General features: G+C 37.0%; 1 protein-coding gene across 5 annotated transcripts; it reads left to right on the top strand.

Annotated features, from left to right (window-relative positions):
* The first annotated feature begins 212 nt into the window (after positions 1 to 212).
* Positions 213 to 23736, top strand: LOC148871755 (nonsense-mediated mRNA decay factor SMG7-like). 5 transcript variants are annotated; one of them, XM_088971780.1, is made up of 9 exons: positions 378 to 706; positions 978 to 1030; positions 9715 to 9856; positions 13675 to 14277; positions 14425 to 14547; positions 17577 to 17803; positions 17881 to 19799; positions 19980 to 20123; positions 23099 to 23736. In XM_088971780.1, the coding sequence occupies exons 3-7, from the start codon at positions 9785 to 9787 to the stop codon at positions 19775 to 19777; spliced, it is 2922 nt and encodes a 973-aa protein (XP_088827906.1). In that variant the 5' UTR covers positions 378 to 706; positions 978 to 1030; positions 9715 to 9784; the 3' UTR covers positions 19778 to 19799; positions 19980 to 20123; positions 23099 to 23736. The 5 variants fall into 5 exon arrangements, with proteins under 5 accessions (XP_088827904.1, XP_088827905.1, XP_088827906.1 ...); XM_088971778.1 differs by lacking the exon at positions 978 to 1030 and having other exon boundaries at positions 213 to 706; XM_088971779.1 differs by lacking the exon at positions 978 to 1030 and having other exon boundaries at positions 213 to 706; positions 19989 to 20123.
* Positions 23737 to 24653: the final 917 nt, after the last annotated feature.

Here is a 24653-nt window from a genome sequence, read left to right on the forward strand (position 1 = left end):
AATGGTAAGAAAAAGGTTTGTAAAAGTTTCCTATTTTCCTAAAATAAAGTTAGACAATTGTCAAAACGACAAAGGTAGCGTGAATTAATTTTCAAACACTAAGGATAGACTTAATCAACTAGCTAAACTATAGGGTAGTTTAAAAAATTTACCCTTACCCCTTTGATTATGGAAAGTTCCAGACGGAATTTAGTTCTGCGAGTGTCGGACGCGAAGGACTCTTTCGAGTCGAAGTCATCTCTCTGACAAAGGGGAAACGCAACTGCAGTCGCTTCCACAATTGATGTAAACCACACTCGCCATTGCCACGTGGCTAATATGAGGGCACTTTTGACAACTGAGGATACTTAAATTATAGAAAAGCCACTAATTCGCTTGGTTGTCTTTGGTGTAAACCTGTCAAAGTCCGCTTGAACTGACTCGTCGTATAAAAAAAGAAAAAAAGAAGGTGAAAAAAAACGATTAGAGGGGTGGTGAGTTGTCGCCGCCGCCTGGACCAAACACCGAGACCAGGAACCGGAAGGAGAACGTCGATGGGCGAAAAACCTAAGAAACCCTAGATTTCTCCCCAAATCTCTAATTTCTTGCTCGCTTTTTGGGAGATTTTCGTTCTTTGGGAGACAGACAAAGAGGAAGAGGATTCGATCGACAGAGAAAAGCCAGATGGTCAGACGAGAGCGAGATCTCCCAATATATGCTTCCAGAGGTCGGTTTTTTCTTTCTTTGTTTTTGGACTTTCTCGTCTAATTTTTGTTTGAAGCTGAATAACGTAATCGGTGTTAGATTAACGGATTAAACGGATCCGATCTTTTATTTGGTATATATATATATTTTTTTTCAGATTTTTTTGATCTTGTTTTTGCATGGTACTAGAGTGATGCATTTTTTAGAGGTTTTTTTCCGTGCTTTGGAATTATGTTTTTTTTTTTGGTAAAATATCACGGAGAATACATCGTTTTTTTTTTTTTTTTTTGCAGTTTTTTGGTGCGGTATCATAACAAGAAGGTTGATGTTTTATGTTTCAACATGGGTAAATGGATTACATGGATTGAAGAAAAAAACTAAGTTCTTCAGATCAGTAATTTGGGTTTTCGATGATTTGCTTCCTTTTCTATTTGTTTTTATCCTCATTGAATGATATGAATTTTTTATTCTTTTTTTTTTTAATTATTGGTATGTGGTAATTATATGATTTCGATCATTTTGGGGGTGATTTTTATCAGTTGGATTTTGTACTCGTTTCAAATTTTCAAGACTCAGGAGTCTTTTTCTGACAAAGCATTCTGCTCTACGTTTGTTAAATTTAATCTTCATCTCTCATGGGAATTATGAATTGCACAAGATAAAATATCTTACTAAATTGCTTCCTCTAAATGGACATGATTTCATGAATTGCATCTTGTGGGGGAAAACTTGAAAAAATTCCAAATTTACATGATATCATCTGGACTCAGTTGTTTTAAATATAAAGAAGACGACCCTATTTGAAGTTAAAACAAACATCTATATCTTTTTCAAACAAATGGTGATATGAATAAATCATGCACTTTGGATCCAGCTCTCTTACACAGAAATTAATTGAAGCTTGAATTCAAGCTAAATAATCTTTTTAGCGAGGAAATTTGACGACCACCTTCTGATTTCCTGGAAGATCCAGATGTGAGTTTCTGATTTACACTCACAAGAAATAATTTTTATAATTCTAATAATGTAGAGAGAATTTATTAGGAGAAAAAACTAAAACTATGAAAATAATTTAAACCTACTTCTTGCTTAAGTTACCCAACTGCATGTAAATCACAGGACAAACATGTACTGAGTTTTTTTTTTTTTTGGAAAAGGTAAGGTAAATTTATTAGAAAAACATAGAAATACAAACAGAAACCTGCCAAAGACAAGGCAGGAGTGGGAGCACCCCCCATTACAAACACCAAATCAACGGAGATCTCAACAACTGGTATGCATTTAAATTTTTGAATTCTGGAGTGACAGATATCCAGGACATCAATTTGCTGACTGCCGCCTGCCCTATCTCCTTTGGACTTTTCACTTTTTGGTTAAATATTATGTTGTTTCTCTCAGACCAAATGGCCCAGAGCACTGCTGCAGGGATAGTACTCTAGATTAGTTTCCCTTTTTTCTTCAAATTGCTGATCTTCCAACTGCAGAGCACATCCTTTACGGATTTTTGCATGACCCAATAAATCCCCACAGTCTGTAAGAAACGATCCCACACCTGGGCGGCAATTGGACAGTGAATACAAAGATGATCAGTAGTCTTTGGGTATGATTCTCAAAGAGCACATGAGTTATCAGGGGTCTACAAGCCTCTTCTTTCTAGGTTGGTTCTGGACAGGCATTTATTTAAAGCCATAGTCCAAACTAGGAAGTTCACTTTTGAGGGACTAGATAAATTCCAAATCTGCTTTGATGGAAAATCCCCCACTGTAGCTCTACTACTGAATCTACTGGCCATTGATTTTACTGGGAAGCTACCCTCTTTTTTTTTTTGATAATTTAGAAGCTAGAAGCTACCCTCTTTTGACCAATTCCAAGTCCACTGGTCCTCTTGATTACAGCCAATCCTCTGAGCTTGTAAAATTTCCAACAATATCAAAACTTCTTCCACTTCCCAATCAAAAAGGTTTCTTCTCAACTGTGGTACCCAAGTCACTTCATTGCCCGAGAATGTGTAAGAGTCAGCAATCAAAGCATTCTGATTGGTGGCACACTGAAAAGGAAAGAGGGAAAATTTCAGCCAAAGGGTGGTCCAAGCACCAAGTATCCTTCCAGAATCTGATTCTGTCTCCTCTGCCTACTTTGAAGCTTAAACCCTCTCCATACAAGGGAAAATATCTCAATATGCCTTTCCATAAGGAGCAGCCCCAATTAGGAAGTGGGTCTGTTGATCTCCAGTTCCCCACTCTATCCCAAACTTGGCAGCTATCGGGCTTCTCCACTAAGCCCCCCTTTCTATTTTAAACCTCCGGACAATGATTTAAAAGGCATGCCTCAGGCGCGACAAGGCGCACAGATGAGACGACTTTAGGGTAGGTGCCTCGCCTAGGTCCTAGGTGTGGCACAAAGGCAGCTCGTAGAATCAGGAATGTAATATGTCACGTTAGCTACTTGAAGTAATGTACTTGAGAAAAAAAGAGATTGTGGGTTTTATATGCTTGAAAGTGTTTTATATGTTTGATTTTATTTTTAAATTCTCATTTGAATATGCTTTACATGTTATGTTTATGTATTTTAATTTTAGATAATAGGTTTTTTAAAACATTTATTTTAAAATTTAAGTTTACATTTTTATTAATATTATGTTTAATAATTTGTTGATTTTCTGAATTTTTGTCATTTTTTTTAATTTTTTGACTATTACATTTTTAGCTTTTTTTTTTGTTTTTATTTTTGCACCTTGCTTAAAAAGGCACACGCCTCGCCTTGCGCCTTAGGTGCAAATTGACCCTTGCGCCTTGCGCTTTTAAAACACTACCTCCAGAGCCATTTACTAAGAAGCGCCAAATTTGTCACCTTGATTTTCCTTAAACCCAACCCCCCTTATTCCATAGGTAGACATATTTGATTCCAGTTGACAAGATGAATCTTCTTCTTCCTCCCAACCCCTCCACAAGAAATTCCTTTGGAGAGTCTCGGGTCTCTTTGCCACTTTTGCTGGGACAGGAAAAAGGGAAAGAAAATAAGTAGGAAGATTTGAAAGGGTACTTTTTAAAAGGGTTTCTCTTCCTCCAAAAGACAGATATTTTGGCTTCCAAGAGGAAAGCTTTTTTTCCAATCTTTCAATTATCGGGTCCCAAATGGCTGAAGAAAAACATTTAGCTCCCAAGGGCAGCCCCAAATATTTTACAGGTATCTGTTCCACCCGACAAGCCATTACTTTGGTGCATTCCTCCAAATTAGGAACCTGACCCACTGGGATAATTTGGCTTTTGTTAAGGTTGACTCTCAGACCTGTTACTACTTCAAACCAGCTGAGAATCCCTAATAAGTTTTCCAACTGCTCCTGAGATGCATCTGTGAAACATAAAGTGTCATTAGCAAATTGGGGGATGTGGACTTTTTCCTCCCCTGGGGCAATTGCAAACCCTTCCCACAAACCAGATTCAGCTGCCTTTTGATTAAAGAGAAAGGATTTCAGCAATACAAATAAAGAGCAGAGGAGAGAGGGCATCTCCTTGCCTAAGCCTTCTGGATCTCTCAAAGAAACCTACTGATTGTCCATTTATCAGGATGGAAAATTTCGGGGAAGACACAGACTTTCATCCAGTTCCTCTATTTTTGCCCAAAATTCATTTTTTCCAAGACACAATCTAAGAATCTCCAATTTACATGGTTGTAAGCTTTTTCTATGTCCAATTTGCACACCAAATCAGGAATTCCCTGATTCCCTCTCTCTTCCTAGAGTCAATCAATTCATTTGCAATTAGAACCGAATCAATGAGCTGTCTACCGACACAAAAGCACTTTGAGTGCTTGAGATCACACTATTTAACACCTCCTTCATCCTTTTGGCTAAAACTTTAGCCAGAATCTTGTAGAAACTGTTCAAAAGACTTATTGGCCGTGGGTGGGCTTTGATTGGTCATAGCTCTTTTCATACTATATCTTTTCTGCATAATAGATTTTCCCCCTATCGGCCTAAAGTCTTTTAAGTGCACAATCCCTTCAACTTTGGGAATAAGAGTGATAAAAGTGTTGTTCAAGCTTCTTTGCAGTGAAGCACTTGAGTGGTAGGCCTGAAAAGCATTTAGATTGTCTTGCTTCACAAAATCCCAACTCTTTACATAAAACATATTGGAAAAACCATCCGGCGTAGGAGATTTCTCATTATCCAAATTGCTAATTGTTGACTTAATCTCCTCCTCAGTAAAAGGTCTTTCAAGGGTGCTTCTTTGATCTTCACTCAACCTCTTAAAGGGGAGATTTAAAGGGAGAGGTCTGCACCTCCAATTCTCCTTATAAGGAAGTTGCATTTATTTTGATTTCTGCAGCTGATTTTCCCACCTTATCCTCCCATATAAGTTTGCTAATTGAAGAGGTTCTGATTCTAGCATTTGCCATCTTATGGAAATAATGAGTGTTCCTGTCCCCTGCTTTAAGCCAGATTGTCTTAGTTCTCTGCCTCCATTTTAATTCCTCCTTGACTGCTAATTTATCAAAAGCTGACTTTACCTGAAGTCTCTTCTATCTTAACTCCTCAGAAACTGGGCCCAATTCCTCTGCTCTGTCAATTTCTTCAATTAGGCTAAGGCAAGCACTTTTTTTCTGTTTCTGAGTTCAGATTGTTTTTCAGTTTCCAGGTTTTCACTCTTCCCTTGACTGCACCCAGCTTTTTTGCTGAGACAAAAGAACTAGAACCTTCCACTGCACTTCACAGCAAGCTGATCTTAATAAACGGAGAAAATCAGCATCTTCAAACCAAGCATTCTCGAATTTAAAAGGTGATTTAATTCTGTCCCTATTACCACAATTAATTGGATTGGCGCATGGTCTGAAACTGGTTTAGGGAGAATCACTTGTTTGAAATCAGGGAAGAGCTCATCCCAATTTACTGATACCAGAAATCTATCTAATCTGACTAGAGTTGGGTTTTCCTGGTTATTTGTCCAAGTGAAATTTCCTCCTACTAACGGCAGGTCAACCAGCTCAAACTTTACAAAATCAGCAAATAAACTCATCCTTCTTGACCTCCTACCTCTGATATTTTTTTTCTTCAACCAATAGGGTTATCTTGAAATCCCCTCCAATTACCCAAGGGCAAGTTAAGGAGCCTCTCACCTTGCTAATTCTTCCAAAAATAGGTTTCTAAGGCTTGTTTCTGTAGGACCGTACACATTTGTCACTTGACATAAGCTTCCATTAGCATGTTCCAGCAGAAGAGAAATTGTATCCATTGAAACACACTAGTCGCCCAGAATGGATGGGATGCTAGTGTATCAAGGCAGGCTAACCTAGCAGCACCTTGGAAGGCCATTCACAACACCCTTCCTCAATTCCTCAATTTTATTAGGTATGAAGTTTGTTCTGGAAATGTTGTTCGTCTTTGGGAGGATATTTGGGTAGGAGACACACCTTTAAAGGACCTGTTCCCTCTACTATTTTCTGTTTCTTTGTATAAAAAAGAGGTGGTCTCAAAATTTGTCTCACCTTTGGGAACACCCTTAGATTCTACTGATTTTGGGTTTCGTAGAGGACTAAGGGATGATGAAATTGAATCTCTTTCCGTCTTGCTTTGTTGTCTTAATCGGGTTTGTTTGGATCCCTCCAAGCCAGATAAGAGGGTGTGGACTCCTAGACCCAATGGAACCTTCACTTGTCCTTCTTTCTTCAAGTCCATCTCTCAACTTTCTACTCAACAACCCTTTCCGTCAAAAGAAATTTGGTGCAGGCCAGTTCCCCCAAAGATTATGGTGTTTTGTTGGGAAGTATTCCATGGGAAAGTAAACACTCTAGATAACCTATAAAAGAGAAGACCTTTCCTCTGTATTTCTCCTAATTGGTGTATCCTCTGTAGAGCTCACGGTAAGGATTGTTACCACCTATTAATATCTTGTCCCTTTTTTGTAGACCTTTGGGCTTGGCTACTTTCATTGTTTGGGAGTAGTTGGAGTCTACCAGCAGAAGTTTGCATGCTCTTCAACCATTCTATTTTTTTTGCCTACAAAAATAGGGAGAATTATGTGATGTGATCGTGAATTGAAAGACTGTGTGCTGAATAGGGAAATACCTTGGCCGAAGACTTTGGAAATCTTTCATCCATTATTCTTTAATGACCTTTGGAGAAATTGGTCAACAGTAGCGAGGTGTTCATCCCTAAAGGACAAATAAATTACAAGCTGGTCTCCTCCATCTGAAGTTTCACTGAAGTTGAACTTTGATGGAAGTAGCATGTTTAATCCAAGATTATCCGGAATGGGGGGTGCTCTGAGAAATGAGAAGGGAGAGATTTTGTTGCTCTACTCAGGTCCCTTAGGAATTGGGGACTCTATCAGGGCAGAGCTATTAGCTGCTGTACAAGGGGTGCAATTTGTAAACCAGTTGGGGGTACAATACCTAATAATTGAAGGGGATTCCAAAGTGGTGGTGGGTTGGTTGAAAAATCCTGAAGAGGCTATGTGGCACTACAAGAATGAAATGAAGAAATTCAGTTGGTTGATAAGGAATATGTTGGTCACTGTATAGTGGGTGTGGAGATCAGCAAATACTTTGTCAGATGTGTTAGCCAAGCAAGGGGTAAATAGGGAAGAATTGTTTTGGGCTCAGCTGTGATTCCTGTTTCTCTTTCCTAGTTTGCTTGTAAGATTCAAGGAGGGGCTGCAGCTCATGCCTCTCCCTGGGATGTTGTATGAATTCACTCTAAATTAGCTTCTGAATTAATAAATCTATTATCATTCATAAAAAAAAAAACACACTAGTCACCCCTTATTTAGCTAAGGCATCACCCAACCCATTTGTTGACCTAAGAATCCATTGAACTGCGACCTCCATACTTCTGATTATCTACTTGATGTCCTTAATCTCATGTCTGAAATATCACAACCCTTATTCATTATGCTTCAACTATCTTATTTTTTTTCGATAATTGAAAAGTTATTTTATTACCGATATATAATAAGAGTTGCAAACACCCCAAAGAGAGGCCCGAAGTGCGACCTCCCTTGAAAGTGTAAGAAAGTGTATGAAACCAACAACACTCTAGAAGTAAAGCATTACAAGGTAGCCCATTACAGGTGTTCCCACTATCCCCCTTGTTTAGCATGATGATCAGCCATGGCATTTTCTGACCTGCTCATCCGATGACATCTAACAATCACGTCACTTGTTAACCAGCTTGCCTTCTTTACGAGATCCTTGTAGCACCAAATGATTGAGCTCGGGTCTGTATCCAACCCACAATAACCTTAACATCTCCCTTTTTGATAAATAACAACCTTAGAATCTCCTTCAATTTGAAGATGCTCAACTCCTAACACAAATGACTGCTTGCCTTCTTTAGAATGACCGAGATCGGGTCTGTTAACTAACCATCTTGCCTTCTTCAGAATCTCCTTCACCAAACGACTGCTCATCGAATTCTTCAACCATCTTATTTCCACTTGTGAGTCACTTTCTAACATAACGCTTGTGAAATTAATTCCCTTGCCAGCTATTGGGCCTGCAGCACAGCCATCAATTCTGTCCTCACAGAGTTGTCAATCTCCACTGGGCCTGAAAAGGTGCTAGAACTCACTCTTTTTGTTACTGTATAGACCCCCTACACCGGAGTGACCCAGATTTCCCATGGTGCCGCCATTAAAGTTTATCTTAAAAAAACCCCTATTTGGTGGATTCAATTGCAATTGCACCCATACCTTCTTGCTATATGAATTATTAGCCATTTCCCTCTACTTCTTAAAGATATAATCCATAGAGTAGTGACAGTAATCTGAAAAGATATAAAAGGTTTTAACCCAAGGTTTTCTCATATGAAATATTGCTATCCCTTTTGAGAGTTTGTTCTCTATATAGCAAGTGTACGAACATCTTTAAGTGATGAATTTCTTTCCCTCCTTTCTCCCATAGGGTATAAAATTTGCTTATTCTTTGAGCTAGACTGACATGGTCATACAAGAATATTGCCTATCCTCATCGGCAGAAGGCCCCTGGCTCCTAAGTAGGGGTGGAACTTGGGTTGGCCCGAGTTAAAATTTTACCAAAGTTCAACCCGAGCCTGCCCAAGTTGCATCCCTTATCCTGAGACACTTGATAAAGGAAGCTAAAGCTTTTGCTACTATTATGAGTGCTATTTTTCAGATTTTAGATGGATCCTCAGATATGTGAATAGCCTTACTGAGTAGTGGTGAATAGAAATGACTTACTATGGGGCACTTGGTCTGGGAATACATCTATGACCTGCTTTGTATGTTCTAAGTGTATGCTAGCATTTTGCTGTTGTCTACTGTCCCACTTTTAACCTGTTTTTATTGAGGGACTTTTCCCATAATGTGAATGAAGTTTCATCATTATTGTTGAGCAGAAAGCTAAGTCTGAGGCGGGGGTAATTAACTTTAGAGTGGAAGAGCTTAGAAGCTGGGTGTCTCTATCTGATATTTGTAGAGATGTTTTTTGTTATGGTTCTTTTTTGAGGGTGGACTTTTTTGGGGGCTCCTAAATCTGGTCTTGCTTGTACAGCTTCTCGTTGTGCGGGTTCTTATACTTCTGATGCTAATAAAATACTTTACCTCTTTTGAAAAAAATGTTTCATCACTATTGTTGTTCATTAAAAGAATTTTTATTCTCTAAATGTCTCATTTGATGGATCCAAAGTTATGTCAACTCTGGTATATATTCTTAAAGCTGAGTTTTACTGTAGGTCTGTTATCCCAGGCTAGTGGGTTGTAATTTTGGTGTTTGGGCTTGTTTATTTTTATGCTTCTTCCTTTTTTAGCCTTGCTGATAAACAAGAATGTTGATTTTGATTCCCTTTTTTGGAAAGCAGGATCTCTTTTTATATAGTCATTTTTATCTGTAATCTCAGCTTCATAACCCCCAAAAAGGAAGAAAAAGAAAATCTATGTACTTAATTCTCGCCAAGTGTTCAGATTCATTGCTGTACATTGGTGTTGAAGGTCTTCTTATTGTTATTGATTTCTTTTATTCTTTTGAGAACTTTTTGTCATCCTTGAGCTGTTATTAATGTATGCGTTCTTGCAGATTTATTGCTATCTTTTGGTATTGAAGTTGCATTTTTTGAATTGAAGAATTTAGCAGTTATATTTGATGGATGATGACTGTTCCTATGGATAACTTGTCAGCTCCTTTGTCAAGGGAGCATGTTCAACGCCTTTACAACAAGGTATGCCATTTATTTTGTTTACAACAAACATGGCCTTTACGCTTAAAAATGCTATAGTTTAACAGGATATATTTTTTTAATATAACCAAGAAGGTTATTTGCAACTGGAATTTGAAGTACATATATAGTTTCTTATAGTATGTAGATGATAAGCTGAACTATAAAGAAGGATAACAAAAACTATTACTGATCGTGTACATTGTTCAGCGTCCTTCACGAAACAAACAAGATCTTAGGGAAGTTAGTAGGATATGAAATAAGATTTATGATTGCTTTGATAAGAAATAATATTAGTCCTCTTCCCAATTGAGGCCAAAATATATGCAGGCTTCTTTACTTCTCTGCACTTTTTCATGATCTTGAAAATATCAAAAAGGTGAAAAGTGGAGACTCCGTGTCAGTTTTACCAAGCACTGACTAGCCAAGTAGTCAGTTGATAACCATATGGACTGCAGTATTAACTAGTTAATTGGTGCCAAGGATTAAATAGTCAGCTTGGTATTTATCAAAAAGAAAATAGTCAACTTGGTATTTATCCAAAAAAAGAAATAGTCAGCTTGGTTGACTGCAAAGTTATTTTAAAGTTTTATTTGTTTGTTTTGTTTCAACTTTAAAATAGTCTTATGCATGCCTTTATAGTTTTATGCTTGTAATTGAATGAGTATCTTGATGGTCTGTAATCCTTTTGGTGTCTTCTAGGCTGTTTGACTTGAAATGATCAGTAGGGTTTTTCAATCCAAGGACCATCCTGTTGAACATGTTATTGTTGACTCATCTTTTGACTTTATTAAGGTTTGGTTGAATCTTTATAGCTTTTTGGAGGGTAATTCCAGCCCTTCTTTCTTGGCTGTGATTTTTTTTTGGGGTACTCTTAGGTGCCTTGTGGATTTATTTATGTACAGAATCTCATTGTACATAGGGCTGTAAGTAATTTTTTGATATGAATACAATACTTGCCTTCTCTGAAAAAAATGAACAAGCATCATGGGCCAAGCTTCATTAGGCTTGAGCCTGTGTTGATTAGCAAATGAGCTTATATCAAGGATTAAAATATCGATACGATATGCCACATCAATACACATTGTGGCGTATTGTATTGGTATCAGAAGGCATTGATACGAGATATGCTACGACTGGAGGTGTATCCTTCTAGTCATGCATATTGATTCGATAAACCACTGCATCCTTCTAGTCATGTATTGGACTCGCTATGAAAAAGAGATGCTAGTGTGATTTTAACCCAAGTCACCAACACCCAAAGACTTAAGCGCACTCCTAACCACACACCACTGTTCATTTGTTGAAAATAAATGAAATACATAAAATTTTAATCACTAACGTTTATAGTCAATTCAAATAAATAACATATATTATGTTATACAACTCCAACTACAAATTAAAAATCATAATATTCAAAATAGTTATTTATAAACTAATAGGACAAATATTTATTAAATCCATATTTATATTTATTTGATCAAGAACACAGAAAAGATTCCATATTTATTAAATCCATATATATATATAAAATGATTTTTACTCTCAAGAAATTTATACAAATCAAAATATTAATAATAGAATAATTGTTTTAGGTATTCAATATTTATAAATTTGCACATGATATAGATCGTAAAAATTTTATAATTATTAATTAATATTTTAATTAACAAATTATTTATGATTTATTAATAATGGAATAATTATTTTATTAATTAAAATTTATGAATTTATGGATGACATGTATCTTCGAAGTTTTAATAGATTTGATATATGTTAAGATTGTATATTTTTTGTAAATTATTAATTGATGTTTTAATTTACATTTTATAATATATTTATTATTTACAAAAATAAAAATATTATTTACCAAACATTTGAGAATTAATTTTTTAGTTGTCCTTTTTGTTAATTTTAAAAATTAAAAATAGTAAAATATAAAATATTTGATATAATAATTCAAATATAGTAGTTTTATATGTTTTTTTGCTTTGAGCTTTTAATGAATATAAAATAATAATGGCTTTGTGCATGTATTAATTTGTAAAAAAAATCCATATAATATGCATAGTTTTCAAGGCACAATGGTGAGGCTAGCTGATAGGGGGGGTGCCTGGTTGCCGCCTAGGTGATGGATTTTTTTATGTAGAAAATATAGATCCTAGGATAGTTCCCTAGGTACCATAACCATATTTCCTTAATAATTATTCCTAATTTTCATAAGAAAAGTATTAGAGTTAATGTTAAAGTATAGAAAATCAGCAAATTCATGAGAAGAGAAAAAAGGAAACAAAAATTAAAAAAACATAGGGGCTGAACCCTTATTTATGTTATAGGAAAAGAAGAAAAATGAATATTTTAGTTTTATAGTGCCTATTTTATAATTGTAATGTCAAAAATAAGGAATAAAAAATTATATTAGTTGTATTATCAATAAAGTATATTTTAGTTTAATAGTGTCTTTTATTAATGTATTATCAATAAAGTTGTATGATATCTATGCATCCCACGTTCCCACTATTATTATTTGTGGTAATTTTGACATTAAAATTAGTGTTATTAATATACTTATGGAATTTGTTTGCATTTCTATATTTTCATCTGTATACATGCATTTCCAAAGCATATCCATATCCGAGTTGTCTGATACGACACCCGATACTGATACTTTGATCTTTGGCTTGTATGTTGAGCATGTGCTTGGTTTAGATCGAGCCAAAATGAGCTTTTCACGAGTCGGGTTCAAATAGCTCGTAAAAGGCTCAGTTTGTGTCTCCCCCTATTTTTCTCTAGAAATTTGTTAAATAATTGAAAATATATACAAAAGAAGGTTTTCTGATTGGATATAACTTTTTTTTTTATGAATGATAATAAATTTATTAATTCAGAAGCAGATTTAGAGTGAGTTCATTGATTGGATATAACTTTAATATGTTAAAAGATAATTTTATTCAATTTTCAATTCACAGCCACCAATTTGGTAATTAATGCCAATATACCATAAGGTGTACCACTTGTGCATGGTAACTCTATAAGTACAAGATGATATGTTTTTTTTGATGAATAAGTACAAGATGATATGTTGAAGATTGACTTCATAAATAAATAACCCATTTGCAATCAATGTTTTAAAAACTGATTTGGAACCAGAACCGATTTGGCCACCAGCTTGTCCGCAGTTTGACTGTTCAGTTCCAATGGACGACCTGTTTCAAATTAAAAATAATTAAAATAAAAAAGCCAAAAACCGTTTTCCAGGTTGAACGGGTCGATGGTTTGATTGTTCGGGTCAATGGGTCATTGACCAAGTCAATGATTTTTGGCTGAATAATGGGTTAAAGGTGAAACTGAATCGGTTGCTTCTACGGTCCCAGGCCAAACGGTCTGACTGTCTGGGTCAGCAACGGTTTGAAAACACTTTGCAATTGCTAATGCTTATCAAAAAATGGTGCTTCAAGTAAACTACAAAATGCCTTTAGTTGATTTTAAATAGCCCCAAAAGTCTTATTCTAGTAAGGGTTTAAAAGATTTTTTCCTATTCTTGAACAGAAATCACTTGTATGTTTCCAAATCAAATATGTAAACTACTATTAGTTGGATGAAGTAATAGGCTAGAGGTTGCTTACATTGTTCTTACAATCACTTGTAATGTATAACTGCAAAAGTGTGAATAGATCATCCATGGCATGGGATGGGCACTAATCTTGTCAACTGCAATGTTTTGATTTTGATGTTTTCAAGTATTTTTCTCTACTGAAAATAGTATTATCTCTACTTGTGTAATTTATATCAGTAATTTATGACAATTGCCCTTTTCACAGAATATTGAGCTGGAAAATAGACGTCGAAAGTCAGCACAGGCAAGAATCCCCTCTGATCCAAATGCATGGCAACAGATGCGTGAGAATTATGAGGCCATAATCCTTGAAGATCATTCTTTTTCTGAGCAGCATGAAATAGAGTATAAGCTGTGGCAGTTGCATTACAGGAGAATTGAGGAGTTGAGAGCACATTTGACTGCTGCTCTAGGTCCTTCTGGCTCAGCTACATCACCGAGTGGGAAAGGTCCTCGCCCTGATCGAATTACAAAAATACGTTCGCAATTTAAGACCTTTCTTTCTGAAGCAACTGGATTTTACCATGATTTAATTTTGAAGATCAGAGCAAAATATGGGTTGCCTCTGGGTTATTTCTCTGAGGATCCAGAGAATCAAATTGTTCTGTCAAAAGATGCAAAGAAATCCGCTGATATGAAGAAAGGCTTGTTGTCCTGTCACCGTTGTCTGATATATTTGGGCGACCTCGCTCGTTATAAAGGAAATTATGGAGATGGTGATTCCAGAGCTCGTGATTATGTAGCTGCTTCAAGTTATTACATGCAAGCTGCCTCTCTTTGGCCATCAAGTGGCAATCCTCATCATCAGGTTTTCCATTTTTTGTTTGTTGTCATCTTTTATGTATATATCTATCTTCTTCTGAGATTATCTTCCCTTATCTCACCTGTTTTCAGTTCTATTATTCTATGATGATCCTAATCTGCAACTCTAGTTAAATTGTTTGCTTTCTCTCAGCTTGCAATATTAGCCTCTTATTCTGGGGATGATCTGGTGGCAATTTACCGGTACTTTCGTAGCCTAGCGGTGGAGAGCCCTTTTTCAACTGCAAGGGACAACTTGATTATTGCATTTGAGAAGGTACCATTTTATTGTGTACAATCATTTAGATGGTAGACTTTCATTCTGCAGTAATTATGTTTTTCTCTTTATTTTTTTGCGTAGATGCTTACTTTCACTTTTTTTTTATACTTGATAGATAATAAATATTTTATGAAAAAGATTACAAGGGATACAAATTACAAGATCCCACAAAGAGGCATGAGGTGCCGCCTCTAAACTGCATCAACAACCTTACAATTGAGCCCAAAAACTCTGATTCCAATGCAACCTTTGTTTAGCTAAAGAATCTGCCAATCCATTTGCCGATCTTCTATCCCATTGAACTGTGACTGATATGTTTGATGCTAGCCATCTGAATCTTATCAAAGCCCCTCTGTAGAACCAGGCTGCAGTCTTCGGCTGTTTTATCCACCCAATAACCAGTTTAGAGTTCCCATCTCCTTAGCAAGCTCTTCTCCTTTTAGAACTGCTTGGACTTCTGCATTAACTGAATCTCCCACACCAATAGGACCAGAATATAAGGCTATGATCTGGCCCTTAGCATTTCTAGAAACTCCCCCATTTCTGTACAGCCCTGCTAACTGGTTACCTTGGCTGCTGCCATCAAAATTTAATTTGATAGCTCCTCCAGGAGGCTTCCACTCCACAACAGGTTTAAGTCTTACAGCAGAACTTTTGGCAATTTGCTCCCAATTCCTCTGAAGTCAACAAAGGAAAAAGGTTGAAACAGGTCCAGTGACTTTGCCCAACTTATGGCCCCTCTCCTTATCATCGAAAATTCTGGCATTCGTTTCCTCCCAAACAGTCCACACCAAAGCATCTCTCGCACACCTCCACAAGACTCTGCCTCTTTTCTTTGGCCAGCTAAAGGTTGTGGGGTCAAAGAGATTGCTAATCTGCCTTGGTTCTGTCCACCTGCACCCAAAAAGATCAAAAAGCTTCTCCCAGGGGTCTACAAGAAAAGAACAAGAGAATGCTTACTTTCACTTTTTTGGTTGGAATCAAATTTGGAAATTCTCTTTGTTCAACCTAATCAACTTGTATAACTGTATATTTTGTTAGCTTTGGCAGGAGTAGTTAGACACCCAGTAATTAGTCTTTGATGATTATGTTTAGCATCAGATTTTGACTATCTTGTGATGTTAGAAAAATCTTGTGTTTCTATTTGATTCTTGTTCCTGCTCTAACATATGTAGTCATTTCTTCAACCACCATTAATTGTTGGTTGTTGTATTTGCTCATATTTATTACCTAAGTATTTATCCCCTACAATGTTTTTTTCTTAGTTTGTTTGTGTGGTATGATACTGCACCGTACACTTATATTATTCTTTGTTTTATTGTTTATCAAATTCTTTACCTGATCTAGCCAGATAGCATGGCTGATGGTTTAGTTAAGGTAGGGGTTAGTTAACATAAGTGAATTGTTTTGGGGGATTTGTAAACTAAGTGTAAGTGTTTTTTCGATGTAATGGTAAAAAGGTATCTGAAGCTAGTATCTCTTATTGGGGTGATTTCTGCTTTTATGTTGATCTATTAAAGTCTTTACCTGTTCTATGGGTGCTCATATATAAACACTGACACCAAAATAGATACAGTGGGGATACAACTCCTAAAATCCTAATTCCTACAGAGAGATATAGGTTTTGGTATCCCATATTGTAAGCTTATATCATGCTTTTGTATCTAATTGTCATTTTGAAGATTTATATGTTGCCAAATTTAATTAAGTTTCTAACATATGCATATTTTCTTATATGATAATTTGTTAATACCATTTATACATTGATATTCTACTAGTGTTTATGGTATAGAGTATATCTCGAAATGTCCATTCATTACCTGGTGATGTACTGGCTGATGGGTATGCAGCCACTGGTTCACTGGACAATGTATAGGCATTTGGGTCATAGCCCCTGTTGTCTCACTGTATAATAATTTTTTTTTGGTGCATTGGAATGAATGGCTTTCCTTTACATGAATCCAGACTTTTGTTTAATGGAACAATGAATTTTCAAGGATAGGAACGGTTCTCTATTATTATCATTTTCTGGTCAGGTAGTCCCCATTGAGTCTCTGGTTCAAGGGTGTTGATGTTTCCCTTCATATTGGCTTTGAGACGAATTTTCTGAGTATTTATAGGTTTTTGTTATTCTATGGGTCCTTAGACCTGCCAGTTAAGTTATGCCTGTCAGCCAGGCAGTTTTGAAATTGTTCCTTTCTGGATGCTTTTATTCGGGATTACAGTTCACTTTGTGGAATTTGAAACTGTTTCATGAAGCCATGTTGATGTTTACGATGATCATACAAAATGCAGCTTTATATGTAGGTTCAAGCAGCCATAAAACTAGGGCCAGATCTAGCATCTTTATTCTGTTTTTTATTGGTTTCTATCATCTTGTCCTTGTTTGCAATACTCTACCTTCAAAAAAATATCTTTATTATTATCCTAACAGGCCTTTCATGTGAGTGGGCTATCTACCATGGGGACTTTACATCATGGATGGTTGGGCTTCACTGGGGTAGGCAGTCTGTGATGAAAACTTTCCAAACTCCTGTTGTGGATGACTGAGAGTCAGGATTTAGCAGTTTGAGGGCCTTCTTACTGATCCAAATTGTTTTGTATCTGAACTAATGAACTTTGTTGTTTCGGATCATTTTTAGATATTATAGACTTCTCTTTTATGAGGGTGTGATAGATTGTAGAAAGGGCAATCCAGTGCATGAGGCTTCTGCCAATGCAGGTCTTTGGAGGGACAGATATATGCAGCCTTACCCCTGCACTCGCAGAGAGGTTGTTCCCAAAAGGGTGTGACAGATGGTACAATGAATTAATTTGTTGCATGTCTAGGAGTGCTAAAGGATCCATCCTTTCTATTATTATTCCTTGCTCTTATTTGCACAAATGCTTTATTTTGCGGATTAACTGGTGTTATTGGTTCTATATAAATTGGCCTATTATCTGAAATTTGTTTAAGTTTTGGTTTCTAAAGAAAAAAGGTATAGATTAGTGAGGAATATTTCAACTTTGTTTTTCATTTGTTACAGAATCGTCAGAGCTACTCACAGTTGCCTGTGGATGCCAAAGCCTCTGGTGTCAAGGATGTGCGTTGCTCTGCGAAAGGAAGAGGTAAGGAAGAAGCAAGGGTTCCATCCAAAGATGCTAAAATTGGACCCAGTTCCACAAAGGAAAGATCTGGTAGCATACCTGAGGTTTATAAAGTATTTTGCATTCGATTTGTCCGACTAAATGGTATCCTCTTCACACGTACAAGGTATAAATCTTGAAATTTGAATTCTTTGGTTTTATTTCAATGGAACTAGTATTGAATTCCTTGTGTTATCTTTTCAGTTTAGAAACTTTTGGAGAAGTCTTCTCTTTGGTTACCAGTGATTTCCATGAGCTTCTTTCTTCTGGACAAGAAGAAAACCTAAATTTTGGTTCAGATGCTGCAGAGAATGGACTTGCCATTGTTAGGCTTGTTGCCATTCTCATATTCACGGTTCACAATGTGAATAGGGAGGTTGATGGCCAATCGTATGCTGAGATCTTGCAGCGGTCTGTTTTGCTTCAGAATGCATTTACTGCTGCTTTTGAGTTTGTTGGATACGTTCTTGAAAGATGTATACAGTTGGAGGATCCATCTTCAAGTTATCTTTTACCAGGCATTCTTGTTTTTATGGAATGGTTAGCTTGTCGTCCTGACATTGCTGCTGGCAGTGATATTGAGGAAAAGCAAGCTTCTGCTAGATCGTTCTTCTGGAACCACTGGATATCCTTTATGAACAAACTTGTCTCATGTGGATCTGTGTCCCTTGATGATGAAGATGAAACTTGCTTTTTCAATATGAGCCGGTATGATGAAGGTGAAACAGGTAATCGACTTGCACTGTGGGAGGACTTTGAGTTGAGGGGATTCTTACCACTTCTTCCTGCACAACTCATTCTGGACTTCTCAAGGAAGCATTCCTTAGGTGATGGTGGCAATAAGGAGAAAAAGTCACGTTGCCAGAGGATTATGGCAGCAGGAAAGGCTCTTACAAATGTGGTTCAAATTGATCAGCAGGGGGTTTGTTTTGATCAGAAGTTGAAGAAATTTGTTATTGGTGTTGAGACGAAAATATTTGAGGACAGCCTTCTTTCTTGTTCAGACATTGCTCAATCTAACAGTATGAAACAAGTGAGTTCCGTGCAGAAAAATTTAAATTTGGACTCTGTGCAATCAAAACCGCAGTTACATATGGAAGGCGAAGATGAAGAAGAGGTGATTGTATTCAAACCAACAGTGGCTGACAAACCTGTGGATGGGACTGTTCCAAAGTGGGCCTCAAGCGAGACTTGGGAACCTGTCCAAGTTACTTCTGGACCTGAGTATGGAACTTATGCTGGTTCTTTCTCGGCCTCTGCTAACAATCTTCCCCTGCCTGTTTCTCTGGATCCCAGTATTGACTCTGAACATTTTCAACCAATCAATGCAAGTTCCTCAAAGTGGCTTGTGGAGCAGCAAGATTCTCTTGCTAATGGCTTGGCAAACTTGAGCTTTGTAAGCAATGGGCTTATTGGAAAATCAGAGTTGCAAGATAGCTTCAATGTTTCACAGCCTTCTGCTCTTTCACTTCCTCTTCCGCAACCTGGCAACATTGCTGCTGGAAGTGTGTTTTTGAGTCTGACAAATGCTCCTGAAACTGTGGTACCATCAAAGTTCGATTCAATTATGTCCTCAGTAACTAATGTTGACAACCTGACTGTGAAGCCATCATCAGCATTGCCTGCAAATTTGAGAAAGAATCCAGTTAATAGACCTGGTAGGCATTTTGGGCCTCCACCTGGGTTTAGCCCCATGCCTTCTAAGCAAGTGGACGACTCCTTGTCTGGTTCAGATTTGAAGAATGAGAATCCACTAATGGATGACTACAGCTGGTTAGATGGATATCAGTTGTCAACATCAACCAAAGCAACAACACAGAGCTCCATTAACCACATTACACATGCCTATTCTCATTCCAATTTTAAGAGTGGTGCCAGCATGACTGAGACAATTAGCTTTCCTTTTCCTGGAAAACAAGTTCCAAGTGTGTATGCCCAACTGGAAAACTGGGAAGGCTGGCCGAAGCACCAACTCCAGGAGCATCTGAAATTATATCAGGAACAGCAGCAACAGCTACGTCAGCAGGGTGACAAGCAATCTACATCAATGCCAGAGCAATACCAAGGACAGTCTCTCTGGACAGGCCGGTTCTTTGTGTGAGATTCTTATCAAATGATAGATGGTAAGGTTTTTCTTAATGTCATTCATGCACATCATAAAAATTTCCTGTGCTTCCGAGTTGATGAAAGGCTACTGGATTATCTGCATCCCAATTGATTTCAAATGTCATTGCAATATTTTTACTATTTTTTTCTCTGGAGTTTTGTATTTGTATTTGATTTGGATTGTCTCTGTTGTTGAGGTATTGAAGAATCTTTTGTCATCGCCTTATGCCCGGGTGCTACCAAGTTTGGCCTTGACCTTTGCAGCAGACCTTAAGTGTTATTAAATTTCTGTTGGAGCATGGATGGTCTTGGATTCTTGCAGGCACTTGCATCTGAATAAGGTGAGTTATTTTTACTCTTTTTAGAAATGTGTCATAATCATATTGTAAATCGTAGAAAAGGCACAAATAGGTCAAATTGGGAATTGTATTTTAAACTGTAGGTGCACAGGCAAGGCACATCCCTTTCAAAAGGTGCTTGCTTGGTGCGCCTACACGTGCGCCTTTTGAAAAATTGACGCTCTCTTGCTTTTCTTGAATATAGCGGCTGAGCTGGGGGCTTTGCCCCCAGATCCCCATGCCACGCCCTTTGAGGCAAGCCCAAACAAGTCCACGATAGGTCTTAAATTCTTAGTTTTCACACAAAAAATAATGATTTTATAGTTTCAATTGCTTTTTAAGAATTTTTTTTTTAGGATGAATGAATGAACAACATTACCAAATTGGGGGTTCTAATCCCTAATAAAATGTCTTCTTAAAAAGCAAATAAAACTATAAAATCATTATTTTTGTGTGAAAACTAAGAATTTAAGACCTAACGTGGACTTGTTTGGGCTTGCCTCAAGGCGCGTGGCACAAAGTCGGCTCGTAGAATCATGAATATAATATGTTTTACATTACATTAGCTATTTGAAGTAATGCAATTGAGTGAAAAAAGAGATCAGAGGTTTTACATGCTCGAAACCTCTTTATATGTTGATTTTATTTTTAAATTCTCATTTGAATATGTTTTACATCTAATGTTTATGTATTTTAATTTTAGATAATAGGTTTTTTAAAACATTTATTTTAAAATTTAAGTTTATACTTTTTATTAATATTATGTTTAGTATTTTTTTGATTTTTTTGAAAATTTTGGCATTTTTTCTGAATTTTCTGACTTTTTTTTTTATTTTTTAGCATTTTTTTTTGTATATATGCGCCTTGCTTCAAAAAGGTGTGCACCTCGCCTTGCACCTTGCGCTTCAAGCGCAAATTGACCCCTATGCCTTTTTTGCACCTTGTGCTTTTAAAATATTGGAATTATCTTCACCCCTTGAATGGACGATGCATGTTTCTTTTCGTGTATTTCACTGACAGACATGTAATCTGGTTGAACATCAGCCTGAAAAAAGAATTTCAATCTTTAGTACAATGCTCTGGTGTACTTGTCCATCACTGGGGTCCTTGCAAGGATGCTTGAGATCCTATAAACACAAGAACTAGGGAAGAAAGTTATAGAACAATTGAGAGATTTGATAAATTTGCTTATAGACATAAAGTTAAAAGGAAATTTAGGCACATATAGAACTGAAGATAAAGACAATGATGCAATATCAACATTTCCATCACCACAAATGGGAGGGGTGAAACCAATAAGCTAAAATAACTTTTGTGATGTAGAGGATGGAGAAAGGGAGGAAAACAAATCTGGAGTCCTAGTCATATGATTGAAATCTCCAAAATCGATAATGTCGGGTGAAGGTTTTGAAACCAAACAAGCCATATCTGATTGGGTAAGAGTGGTGGTATTCTACTGTGAGGTAGCCTGAATAAACTTTTCATACTCATCACGTGGGATATTTATCATCTCTTTCCCAGATGCACTAATAGATGTAGAGGGTGCTTGGTCAGTCTGCTGAGCATCAACTGCTTCACCACCAATTATTATCATTGCATGATTGGCTCATGTATCATAGCAAAAATTAATTGTGTCCTTCCATGCCACAATATGTACACTTCCTAGCAAAGCAAGGGGTAAACAAGGCACAATGTTTTTTGGGCTCAGTTGGTAGTGCTTAAGATCATAATTCTTGGCTTGCGTTTGTCTATCTTGTAATGGGGCAGCCGAGGCTGCCCATAGTTTGTTTCTACAATTCTACTTCTCTTCTTAATAAAATATTTTTATGATAGTGATTAAAAGAACAAAAGAACGTGTACACTTCCTAGGCCCATTACCACGACCTCCCCCTGAGTTTTGACTTCAACTATGTCCACCACGACTTCCTTGAACTCCATGACCCCCTTTATTTCCATGGCCTCCCTATCTTGTCACTGCAAAAGCTGATCTATCTGAAATGGTGGAAATCTCTGAAGACGCAATAGTAATGCTATTTGGACCTCTGTATATATATACAGAGAGACAGCCAAAATAATCAGACTGGATGTCTAATTTGGTTTCAGACTTTTCAGAGTCAAGCCCTATCATGAATTTATCAGTGATAACCGTAAACTATAATTTTGTTTATACTTGAAATGCAAATCCTATATGAGGGGGCATGGCAGTCTCATCTTGCTAGTAAGGATGCATAAATTTGGATCATCAACGTTAACGCACGCAATCTGTTTTGATTGACTCCTTTATTTATCTGATTGAAAGATGCTTAGCAATGCAGATTTTCTAGATCAGCTTTGAGGTTTTGGCTTCTCAAGTCTGTCTCGATTGCATAAGTTAATGACAACCCTATGCCCTTCCATGTCCTGGCATTTGAAGGCCTTTTGGTTCACCTCATATGGTTGCCATGTGCATGCCTGCAAGGACAATGGGTTGTCTGGATCCTTGTGATGAATGCGGCAGGAACTAATTCCTTTATTAAGTGAAAGATAATCTTATTTATATTTAATTGATTGTAATAATTGTTGTCAGATTCACCTACCCATGTGGGAAATGTAATTTGTACGAGTGGACCAAGTTCCAACATCAATTTTTTCCTCTGCATAACCGTCAATTAGTTTTCTTTCATCTGGTCTATGAGAGTCTAATATACATAAAGTATTAGACTATGCTCATTTCAGATCTTTTTTTTTTTATTATTATTTTTGGCTTCATGGTTACACAACGGTGGGGTAGCCCATGCCCCAAACCCATAACCCCCCAACCTTGGTGAAGTCAGGATTCTATCCCAAGTCTCTGCTATAACCAGCCCGAGTTCTTACTGAGTTGACACCTCTGCTTTTGGTTGATCCAAGAATGCAGAATTTTCATTTTATGTTTCACAGGCTTTCTAGTAGATTGAGAACTGCTAATGAACTAATAATTTCTAATGCTATTTATGCAGCTTGTGCCAAGATTTCCAGACCAGAGGAGCAAAGATCGTGATGGGGATTCATGGTGGGGGATTTTAAGTGGGTTAACTAAATGCATTTATCTGGTTCGGATGGTTGAAATTTTATGTATATCAAAGATCTTTCATTGGTTTGGGCGATATTTCTCAGAGCTGTTTGAAGTGAATTGAAGCACTTACATAACTAGACTGAGAATTGGTCCATCTGTTTGAGGAAAGGTGTAGCAGTTGGAGGAATGTTCATCATCGTAGTCTCATTGTCAGCAGCAGCATTAGGCACAGAGTATAACGATAGATACCTACCGACCTGGATGGAATTTGTCTTACCTCAGGATTTACAGTGTGCATCATAATCGGGGGGCGGGTTTGCTGGGCAACAAGTTTGGATCATAACCGAGTCAATGAGAGATGGTAACTGAGTAGTAAGTATATATAAGAGTTATATATAACTTGGTCTATGTTATTGCTAGTCCATAAACTACTGGTAATAGTCTATTCCATTTGGAATGGTATTGAACTCGGATAATGGTTGTCATCTTATTTCAGTTGAGTCGTAAGGCAGATTCGTCTGTCAGCAACTGTTTTATGAATATTGGCTTGGAGAATAAGTAAATTGTGAGATATGGGCTTTATTTTTTTGTTTTGTTACTTTTTATCGAAAATGAGTCGGCCTAAGATACAACAGTTTGGCACTCTTAGCATTTTGGAATGTTGCTGTATTTTGTGCTGCCAAAGGCTACATCTACATTGATGGTGATAATACCTAGAGGTTTAGTATGTTTTGAAATTAAACCTTACGTTGTGATCCCTTGTATCGTACTTGTGTTTTTGTCGTTGTAATTCCAATAGCAAGAAAAGGTGTCTGGATCTGTTTGTGTCATTTTTTGCAACGACGGGTGGCACATGAAAATTGTAGTTGGCAGCAATAATGTAATATTGTTTATTAGCAGCAGGTCCAGTTTGGAAGAAGAGGGTAGAGAATGCATTTGGAGGTGGGGGCAATCATGAAGCCTGTGTATTGAAGTGCAAGAGACTCAACTAAGCAGGAGAAAGAGCTGAGACCAATCTGACAGTTGGATTCTTCTGTGAAGTTCTTTGTAGTTCGCAGTGTTCTGTGATTGAAGATAGCTGATGCTGGCCTTGGTGCCGTCTGATAAGTCTTTCCATGAAGATTTTTCTGACAGCTTAGATGGCCAAAAGACGTAATGAACGCTTGGGGTTGTCTAAAGATCTAGACCCATTAGTATCTTAGTTTACCATGATCTACAGAGCTGTTAAATGGAAGATTTTAGGTGCAAAAAGACGGTTCATTTGAAGCTTCCTGATGTTGGCATTTTGGGCTACTGAGTTTTTTAGCTTATAGATTTTTTGGCTTTCTGTCTTTCATTATCAAACAAAGAAAAATCAAATTTTAGTCTTCCAATCTTTGAAAAGCCCGAAGGACTATACTAAGATCTGGTCAAACGGAGACAAGAATGCAACTGGGGTTGTCTGAATTGAAATTACTTTCATATTGGTCTATTTAGTATATGAGAAATGTTCAACCTGA

This window comes from Nelumbo lutea, chromosome 2, assembly GCF_056320005.1.
Source record: "Nelumbo lutea isolate HS-2025 chromosome 2, American lotus-T2T, whole genome shotgun sequence".
Taxonomy (NCBI): Eukaryota; Viridiplantae; Streptophyta; class Magnoliopsida; order Proteales; family Nelumbonaceae; genus Nelumbo; species Nelumbo lutea.

What these genes read in the sequence shown, in the direction of transcription:
- LOC148871755 (XM_088971778.1), top strand. Translation starts at nt 9,785, where the DNA reads ATGATGACTGTTCCTATGGATAACTTGTCAGCTCCTTTGTCAAGGGAG. An exon ending in TTCAACGCCTTTACAACAAG is followed by an intron (nt 9,857 to 13,674) that starts GTATGCCATTTA and finishes CCCTTTTCACAG; the next exon opens with AATATTGAGCTGGAAAATAG. An exon ending in GTGGCAATCCTCATCATCAG is followed by an intron (nt 14,278 to 14,424) that starts GTTTTCCATTTT and finishes GCTTTCTCTCAG; the next exon opens with CTTGCAATATTAGCCTCTTA.